The sequence below is a fragment of the Nuphar pumila genome, chromosome 4 (genome assembly GCF_984573655.1).
Source record: "Nuphar pumila chromosome 4, dmNupPumi1.hap1.1, whole genome shotgun sequence".
Classification (NCBI taxonomy): domain Eukaryota; kingdom Viridiplantae; phylum Streptophyta; class Magnoliopsida; order Nymphaeales; family Nymphaeaceae; genus Nuphar; species Nuphar pumila.
Genome location: NC_143252.1, coordinates 122746892 through 122757725, shown reverse-complemented (window position 1 = coordinate 122757725; position 10834 = coordinate 122746892). Strand labels below are relative to the sequence as shown.

The following is a 10834-nucleotide window of genomic DNA, read 5'->3' as shown; positions in this document are numbered from 1 at the left end:
GCTGCCGTATTTTTTGATATTTACATGGAGAAACTGCCCTCACGATCAGAGACCTAGTTGCACTAACTCTGCCTTATTTACAAATATATATATATATATATATATAGTTTTTAAAATTTAAAAAAATAATCTAAAATATAAACTATTGAGACAAGCTCAAATTAACTCATTTACAAAATAAAAATATCGTTTCACAGTTATAATTAAGCCATAGTATTGCTTATAAACCAAACACTTCAACCACATATTTTATATGATATAAAATATATGTAGCATATATTTATTACTAGTTAACAAACCAAGCTGAGCCAAGCCAAGCCGGACATTAGTTGTTCATATTAGGCTTGCTGAGCCTATTTTATGAGTTCAAACGAGTGCTATATGAGTCCAACATGAGCTGAGCCATGAGCAGCTAATCCCAATCTTAGTTTTAGTAACTAAAACACCTATACACAATGGGTTTGATGCAGTGAAATGAGGCTTAGCCCGCATATCGAGCAGTCTAGGTTCAAATCTCATGGTTGTCCACCGGTTGCATAAGCGAAAGCTTGGTGACTCGTTGGGTCGTGAGTTAAGCCCTAGAAGTTTTAGGCTGACAGTACAGCGACTGTGAGAACCATAGCCTAATAAGTTAGGCAGTATAATATTCAAAAAATTTACAATGCAAAAACTAATTTTTATCAGGATGCATCTTTGATTTAGGGATGGCAGTGGACGGGGGAAAGCGAGGCCCCGCCCGTTTGGACCGGGGATGAAGGGTATGAAACAAGGATGAAGGCGGGGATGAAGGTTAAAATCCATCCCGGTTCGGGGATGGACGTACACTTCTCCCCACCGCCTCGATCCCCGTCCTCGCTACTTTTCCCCGCCCCGCTTGAACCGGGGATGGAGGACATGAAACGGGGATGAAGGCCGGGGTGGAGGTTAAAATCCATCCCCGTGCGGGGATGAAGGTACTAATCTTGAGGCGGGGCGGGGCAGGGGTGGAGACCTTGTCCCCCGCCCCGCCCCCACTGCCATCCCTACTTTGATTGATGGGTTCACCGTTCACCACATCACCAACCCTTCTTTATCTAACAGGTCCGTCCTTTGGTGACCGTGACCTTTTCTTGTATGCTTCGTATTCCATGCTTCTCCCATACAATTTTTCATTTCCTTCGAAAAAAAGAGCCCTTTAATTTGCAAATATTAGTCTGGCAATTAATTTCCATGACAACCCTTTGAGACATTTGTTTTTTTTTTTTGAGAGAGAGAGAGTTGCCGGCGGGGGAATTCCTGGAATGGCAGGGAGACCAAGCTCCAGTGGTCGGAGAATCGCGTCACCCGCCTGTTCTCCGGGCTGCCGCTGCCATTGAGCTTCTCCTCCGTCCTCCCTTGGCAATCCAAACGCCGGAACTCCTCCTCCTCCTCAAATGGAACGCCCGCCCGTCGCTTCTCCCCAGCTCTCCGCCCTCTCGAGGCTCAGGAGCCTCCGATGGTCGACGATCCTTGTCGCCCTCGTCAACATTGTTGTGATCCCCATCGCCGGATTCCTCATGCTCTCCGTTGCCGCCGGATGCGGCCACTCGAATGCTCTCCCGTTCTTCCTGGTGGCGGCCGTCTCCACCGCCCGGATCGTTTCGATGTTCGGTGCCGGCATCGCCCAGGAGGAAACGGCGGTCACGATGCTCAGTCACCAGCTGGATGATTCGGCCGCTCAGGCCGTCTTTCGCCAGGAGAGGCGGGTATGGCACCTGAATTCTTGCTCTTGTCTTAGAATTAATCTATTGTTTTGTGAGTTTGGTGCTGCATTGTGATAATTGTCCTGTACATGGAGGGTGGTGTCACAAATTCATGGTGAACTGTTGAATCTCTATCAAAATTTCTGCAAAACTGAGCTGATTGTATCGTGAATTGTTGAATTTCTATCAAAATTTCTGCAAAATTGCGCTGATTGTGTCGTGAATGTGCAGTAAATTGTTGACTTTCTATTGGAATTTCTGCAAAATTGAACAAATTTGTTGTCTGCATCGATTGATAATGGCAGCATTTTACTGAAGAACTGGGTTCTAATTTTTTTTTAAGTTTTTGGTTTATAACAATTTATTTTCTTTGGAGCTTTTTAAGGCCCCGTTTGGATGACAGGTTGGAAAACCTAGTTTTCTGAAAACATGGTTTGAAACTTAGTTTCTAAAAGAGCCTACAAACCTGGATTTGCTGTTTTGGGATGAAGGCGTAGTTGTTGTTGTTGTTGTTGTATATATATATATATATATATATATATATATATATATATATATACACTATAAGAGTCACTAGAAATATGAAAACTACTATGTGAACTGGGCATTTCTGATGCTTTTTTTGCAAATCTAACAATGTAGATGTGTTCGGTAAGGTGAGTTTGCTAGGAATCGACTGTTGGATCGTGTATTTTCGATGAAAAAATATGATTTCTGGATGCTTGAATATTTATGAAGATTATGAGCTGCTGATTTTAAGGTCTTAAAAAATCTTGTTTATGCATCATAATTGGATGATTCAAGAGCTGGTCCTTATAAAAACAAGCATGTAGATCACATCCATACAACTAAAATTAAGAGAAAAAAAAAATCCATGAAAATCGCGGTTCACACGTTGTTCTCATATTTTTAGTTCTCATATTCTAGTGTCTCTATACTATAATATACATTATATTATATTATGTATATAATGTATAGCATGTATGCATAAATAAATATATTCATATATATATATATTATAAATTACACAATATTTAAGAACAAGTTCTCATCCAAACAACAACAACAACAACAACTACGCCTTCATCCCAAAACAATTGGGGTCGGCGATATGAACCAAAAAAGAAAATCAGTCTGGGTCTTCCACATGAATCCTTCTCCTCCAATCATTTCTATCTAATGCCATGTCCTCGGTGAGGTTCAAAGCATTCATATCCTTTCCTATCACCTCCATCCATGTCTTCCTAGGCCTACCCCGACCTCTTTTAACTAATATATTTTCCCATTTCTCCATCCTTCTAACTGGAGCATCATTAGGCCTTTGCCGAATATGTCCAAACCACCGTAAACGATTCTCTCTCATCTTATTTAAGAACAAGTTCTCATCCAAAATGATTTAATAAAAAAATGCACCCAACCATAGATTTGGATGGATTGACCTTAGGATTGCAAATGTATCACATATGGGTTGAAAACTTGGTTTTTTTGAAAACTTAGTCTATACCTGATTTATGAAAAAGCATGTAAACATGGTTTTTCTGTTTCACTGTAATTTTAGTAACTTGGATTCATGATTTTTTCTTCCAAAATTATATTAGTATTTTATTGATTTTTAATATTTATGGAAATTATACAATATTATGCACCCTATTATATATAATATTAATATTGGTACCACTGAGGTGGTATCCCTTGTGGTAGGCGGGGTCCTGTGTCAAGATGAAGGCCTAGGATCGTATCCCTCTGCCACATGGGGCGGTTGTTGTTCTGGTAGGGGTCTGCCTAACTATAATACCTATGAATTTGTTTAATTTTAACATTTAAATTCGAGTGAAATTCAAGTTAAATTTAGGTTAAATGCAGGCAAAATTCGAGAGTCTAAGTTGAACTAACACCCTAGTTAGGTCCGTTACGAGTCGTAGACCTCGTAGGAGATCAGTTTTGGTGATTTTGGCTATGGGTTGGTTCAAAAAATGCAATTTTTAAAATTGACTTGCCTCCATTTTTGGTTTTCCAACTTGGAGAAGGTTCAAAATTTGATTGTTTTAAATTGACCAGGCTGTGTTCTGGACTCAAACTAGGTGCCTTATGAGACCCAGATTGTCACACCCAACCCAATGGGGTGCCATGAGCCTACGTGGTGGGCCACGGGGGTTCAGTGGTGGCCAATGGATTTTATGGATCTGGGTTGAGTTATATTCAGATCCAAACCTTAGTATTTGGATCCAATATTGATTTGGATCTCATTCATGGATATAAATCTTTATTTTAAGTATTGGATCTCAAATTGATGTTTGATACCTGGATCCAATCCAACTTGAATTGGACCTTAGAGGAGCGCCACCTAGGTGGGGCCCACTCTACCTTCTAGAGTCCTCATGAAAGAGGAACTTGAGCTAAATCTTAGGGGTTCTAGAGAGGGTGGGGCGCCCCCCTAGTGGATCCCACAATTAAATTAGAAAGTACTTACTATATAGAATTAATAATATTCATATATATACAAAGTAGTCCAATTCTGTGACTTTTGAACTAAAATAATATTAATATTAACATTTATTAGAACATACAAAATATTTTGTACACTACTATATATAATATTATGTTGATAAGATTTTTTTTTTGAGAGTAATTGAAAGCTTTATTAAGTAAAAATAAAAGTAGATTCAAAGGTGATGATGATAAGGATTAGTCAAAACTGAATCAGAAAATGAGAAAACAATTCATGGAAGAAGAGCAAAGAATGTCAAAAAATAAATTAGAACAACAGTCCAAGTTGAAGTTACCCCCCTTGAGAAAGAAAAGGTCTCAACCTCCTCTCTCCAATCCATGTAATATCAAAATTGGGCCAAACCAGCTTATCTCAGAAGAAGACATTTGCTTGAATTGCCAAGTTTACTGATTTTAAATTGTACTTTTTCCCCAAAACAAATGATTATTTCTTTCCTCCCAAATTCGCCACAAATCCGACATCATCCACCACCTCCAGACTTTCCTCCATCTTGATGAAAAGATCAACTGCCTGAAACAGGACATTGCAACTCCGAGAGAGATGTCCGGCCAAGCCATCCTAAGTAGAGATTGAAAAGCCGAACAATACCAAAACAAATGAGAGGCTGATTCCGTTAAATTCTCACATAATGGGAACCTGCAGAAACAAATACCTATTTTCTGCAGTCAATCCTGGGTGTTTATTCTTCCAACTAATAGGGTCCATGAGAAGAAGCGAGTCTGAGGCGAGGAGCCGGCACACCAGATCAAATCCCTCGGCCAAAAATCCATTCTGTCATCCGTGCATGCCTCATAACAAGAGGCCACAGTGAAGGATCCAGATTTAGTGATGGACCATGTGACATTAGGAGCAGGTTCATCTTGAGATAAAAACTCTTTGAAGGTCCCAAAAACTTTCACCATACCTTTTCACACTTGCGAGCCCCTCTTCCAACATGACTTAGATGCCCAATACACAGGTTCACCGCCCAGCTTATAGTTGGTCTTTGGAAATTGAAAAAGTGGAAGTTCCTCTGTGGTCAAATACCATCACCATTTGCAAAGGAGAGCAATATTTAGCGTAGCCAGTCTACGAATTCCATGCCCACCCCTCTGCAATGAACAAGACACTTGGTTCCAATTGATGAGAACTTTAGACTGACCTGAACCATCCCAAAGGAATCTTTTGAAAATGCGGTTTAATCTTGTCTCCACCATTTTTTGGCATATGTAACATAGCCAAAAGATGCATGGGCAGGTAATTTAGCACATGAAAAATCAAGACCGCGCATCCAAGCTAGCCAAGGGCCCACCCATGATTCAACCCTTGACTGAACCTTGTTGACAAGAGAGGTCCACATGTCATGATTGGCCCTTGAATTGGTGATTCTCAATCCCAAATAATCCATAGGTAAAGAAGATTGACAACACCCAAACAAAATTTTTGTGAGAGCAGAAGACCAGCTTGCATTTATCCTCATTAATGGAAAGACCTCAACAAGCTTGAAAAACTTTCAAAAGAAGCCAAAACCTTGACATTTATGCGGGGTCCGTCTCACAAAAAATAAGAATTATCATCCGCATATTAAACCATAGCAAAATCTTGCAAACCTGAGGTATTCAACTGGTTGATAAAATTTAATTTAAAAGCCTTTATACAAATGCATTCAACGCTTCACCAACAATGTTAAATAAGAGGGGCAAAAGAGGACACCCTTGCTGCAAGCCCCTATTCATAGGAAAATAATTACCACACTTTATTCACTGTGACTGCGATTTGTGCAGTTGAAATCAATTCCATGATCCATTTAATAAACTTATCCTTGATGCCCATGTCATACATACATTACTTTAAGAAATCCCACCGCACAATATCAAAAGCTTTAAAATATCTAACTTTAGCAAAAAATATGGCTTACTCGATAGAGTCAAACTGTCAGCAACTTCATTTGCAAGGAAGGCACCATCATGAATATGCCTTCCTTTAATAAAAGCCATTTGGAAGGGAGATCAGATTTGGAAGCACTGTCGATAATCTGATAGTGAGGAGCTTGGCTAGAATTTTGTACAGACTTCCAAGTAATGAAATGGGATGAAATCACAAAATATTCTCAACATTCAAATCTTGGGGGATCAACAAGAACCCAGATTTGTTCAATTCATTTAGGATAATGCCATTGCAATGAAAATCGACCACCATTTGTTCTAAATCATCTCTGCAGTCCTCCCAAAAAATCTTGAAAAAATGTTTAGGGAACATCAGGGCCCAGCGCTTTCCTGGAAGGCAAAGACCATATCGCTGCTTTTATTTCCTCAATGGAGAATGGACGTTTGATATTTGTCACCACATCAATAGGCAAATGATGAAAAGAAAGGCCATTGAGGACTCCCCCACCAGGCATCGGATTTGAAAATGAGATTTTAAAATAATCAATGATGACATTTATGATATCATGGCCCTCAAAAGTTCGGTCCCCCACTCTCAAGTAAGGGTTCCTGTTGATGCGTCTCCTGTGTGAGGACCGCAAGTGAAAATACCTTGTGTTTTGGCCCCCACTTTTTAACCACAAAATTCAGGACCTTTGACACCACATGACTTCTATGCAATAGCACCAACTTTAAATATTGCTATTAACCTCCTTGAACTACACCAACAAGGATCCCCTAGAAGGGTTAGAAGGGGAAAGTGCATCAAGTTCTAGTCCAGCAGCTATAAATATAGTCGTTGGACTAGCACCAACGGCTCCAAGCCCTCTAGTCATCTCGAGTTGACTAGATCCAAATAAAAGAAATAGTTTATTTACAATAAACAATTATATATATATATATATACATTTTAACAATGAGTACTCCCACTACTGCTTCTGACAATGGCACTGGGAGAATGGAGAAGTGCCTTACTTCCCCCACCCTTGATCTTGGGTCTTAAGGCTGTCTTTTCCTGCCTATCTCCTTGTTATTTATGTGACCTTTTTTAGTTACAAGACACTGGTTAGTTATGCGATGTTTTTGTTCTGTAACAATGCTAATTAACTTCACGTTCTTTATGATTCATTTTTCTTATTTTCTTTCTAAATTTGCTTGTAAGTCTATTGAAATACTTAATTTTTCATTTTCTATGAGCAGTTGAAATACAAACGATGGCTATGGTGGACACGGTTTGGAATGGTCATCACCATGTTGCAATTCTGTGGTGCTAGCTATTTGATGTTCATCATCATAAAAGATTTTTCTAATGGAAGAAAAGCCAGTTGCTTTGTAGGTAACTACATATTTCATTTCATTGGAAATTCTCTAGATTTAATTGCTGGCATTGTATTCGCTACAACATTAGCAAAGATAAGACACGAGAATTGAAGAGTAAGCTATTCATGATTCTTACCCATGTACGTGTGTATATCTATTTATCTATCTATCTTTCTATCTGTCTATATATATGTAGAGAGAGGGAGAGGTGTAACATCAGATGCCCTTCTCGTCGAACAGCAGTCGAACGTGCCTGGCATGTCCATTTCATTTTTTTACTTGTTTTTGACCTTTAGCGGCAGTCACAACCGCCGCTAAAGGTCTGGGCAGAAAAAGAGCCTTTAGTGGTGGGCGGTTGCGGCTAAAGGCTCTTTTTTACAAAAAAATCATGTTCCGCCTCTGATCTTGTGCGATCAGCGGCAGAAAAGCATTTTCATCGGATACTTTGTGTGTTTGACGATACACTTGTCTCTATATATACACATACATGGGTAAGAACCATGAATAACTTACTCTTCAATTTTCATGTCTTGCCTTTGCTGCTTTAGTATATATATAAAGAGAGAGTGGGGACCATCCAACCACGATCGGATGGCTCCCCTTCTTCAATGCTTGAGCAGCTCATCGATTGGACCTGATATATTTGTTCTTTATAATTTATTTAGTAAGAAATATGCTTTACACGAAGACTTTACAACATATAGTCATGTTTTCCGAAACGTGAAATATTGACGGCTCACAATGCATTTAAAACTTTACAATACAAAGTATTGTGGGCCATTAATTTTTAGCGTTTTCAAAAACACATCTAAACATCGAAAATTCATAATCCAAAACATGTCGCTCACTAAATGAATGATAAAAATCCAATATGTAAAGTCCTATCGATGAAAACCTCGATCGTTAGAAAAGGAACACCGTCAATTATCATCTGTTGTAGATTTTGGACCTTCCTTTGGTTGGCCAGTCTCCTTCCACACACACACACACAGATATATATATATATATATATATATATATATATATATATATATATATATATATAAGTGGTAGCTGCCTACTTCTTTTCTAGCCTACTAGGAGCGAGCAGGTGTTTTCAGGTTGTTTTTTTGCAAATTTGACCTTGCAGATGTGTTTGAATGATCGATTTGCTAAGAAACAACACTTGGAGCCTTGAATATTTATGAAAATCTTAGACCGCCAAATTTTAAACCTTATAGAAACATACCTGCATGTCAGAATCGGATGATCCAAGGGTCGATTCCTGTAAAATCAAGCATGTAGAACACATCAGTAGGGTCAAATCTAAGGAAAACATGGAAAAACCTTTAAAAGCCCAAAGGCTAGCAGTAGGCCAGAAAGTTGTAGGCAGTTACCACCTACTCTCTCTCTCTCTCTATATATATATATATTAGATCCTCGATTTATTATTGAATTGCTCTTTCAATGAGCTCAATATGTTGCCTTGAAGAGGATTCAAACCTCCATGCTATGTCGCACGAGATTCTGAGTCTTAGCATTTCACCATCAAGGCAGCTTTTAAGAGAATCATATTCCATGAATATTCTATATATTGTGAAATATGGAATATATGAAACAGATGGAGTGCTGGAGTATTTCTATGGATCGGTCATGTCATATAGGGCCAAATCGGTGATCTAAGTGTGTGTGTATATATATATATATATATATATATATATATATATATATATATATATATATATATATATATATTTCACTCAATGAGACATCCAGCCTTACTTAACGAGGGAGTTGGATGGCTGCCAAAACCTTATTTTCTCTTTTCCATCTTGTTCTCTTTATTCACACATTGCTGATGAGCAGCTTCTAGTTTGATGGACCCGCTAGATATTCAATTGTTACGGTTTCTCTACTTTGAGCTGCAACCCTTGATCCGTGACCTAGCATTGAGATTCTTTTAGTTCAAACTTCCAATGGCAATGGTGACTATGAGTTGTGAATAAACATAAGTGCAGCAAAGAATATAGATCAAGCAGACTTATTTCTAAAGCTTGAACAGTAGTGAGATATATCTGGAGATACAATCATAGCAGGAATTGGTTTCTTTTTTAACTTTTGGTTAGTTCTTTTCTTATAAGTACAAGATCTAAGTTGCCTCTTGTATGTGCATATACTTGTTATTTGAAGTTGATACATAGTAACATTTCAGTGCAGGGCGCAGAAGAACATAAGGGGAGAAATGTGCTAGTTGCCGTCTTATTGATCCTTGTATGGCTTCTGGTTTCCATACAATCTTGTGTAGGATCAGATATATTAAGATGGAGGTCATTTTATGCTACTCATGACAGTGCATGGAAAGCTCATTACAGTGAGGTATTTGATCATGGGATCCGGGAAGCTTTATGCTGTCTGGGACGCATAAAATACTTGTAGGCATATTTCTGCTTGCCTCCTGTTTTCTGTTATTGTTTCTTTATTTTCTCATGCTTCCTTTCTCTACTGCACTCAGAAGCGTGTTGGAGGAAGATGAAGTATACTCTGTAGCTAGACTATTGGGTGATCTTGTTGCATATCGTGCTGCAGGCACTGGGCATTTGGAACTCTTGGCAGGTTTACTTAATATGCCTTCTTTATCCTAAAAAATTGGTTTTACAGTATGTTCATACTAATATAAATGGTGATACAACTGTTGATTTAGACATTTAAAAGGTATTTGAATTTTATTGTAGTAGATGCTCCCATACATTATTACACATTTACTTGGACTTTGTTGTGTATGTATATTTGTCATCGTAATCCACTTACTCATGGTACTGGACAGCTAAGACATGTTCAGCTCACCTGTTAATGGTGTAACTCTATATTGTACTGGATTGCGCTGTAATAGTATTATGAAAGGTGCTCTTTTTTCTATTTTCTCAATTCATAAGGGTTGCATGCATTCTTAAATAGGGAATCTGCATCCAAATGATGCTAAGTGACCATTCCCTAGTCTTATTCCTGAACAGCCTAGTACTTTTCCTTTAGTAATCACCATGATTCATTGTACATTTAATGATTAGAAGCAGGAGATGTGATAGAGGAAAGAAGGTTTCTTTATCATGGCTTCCAATACGCATGCATTCTTGTGCAATGATCATGGAGGTGAAAGATTGTTGGTTCCAATGGATGACTTTCCTCAATATCAGAGTATCATTTGTTCACTTGAATTCAACACCAAATACCAATTCTTTTATTGTTAAACTGCTGGAAATTGTTACTTACAAAGTCCCTCATCCCTCACTTGAAGTACATGTCTCATCATTATTTTATGGCACTAAAATGAAGTAATAGTAGTTATTTCCAGTCAAATTTCACACGTCATATGCATATCTTCAAGTTTTGAACAACCTCCACTG

The 10834-nt window shown here is 38.4% G+C and overlaps 1 protein-coding gene across 2 annotated transcripts in view; it reads left to right on the top strand.

Annotated features, from left to right (window-relative positions):
• The first annotated feature begins 1100 nt into the window (after window positions 1-1100).
• Window positions 1101-10834, top strand: part of LOC149840874 (lipase class 3 family protein) — a 150321-nt gene continuing 140587 nt past the window's right edge. For both annotated transcript variants that reach the window (XM_090003413.1, XM_090003412.1), the window contains exons 1-4: window positions 1101-1724; window positions 7335-7470; window positions 9646-9865; window positions 9946-10046. In XM_090003413.1, coding sequence (XP_089859539.1) covers window positions 1413-1724; window positions 7335-7470; window positions 9646-9865; window positions 9946-10046 — 769 coding nt within the window. In that variant the 5' untranslated portion in view covers window positions 1101-1412. The remainder of the gene's footprint in view (window positions 1725-7334; window positions 7471-9645; window positions 9866-9945; window positions 10047-10834) is intronic.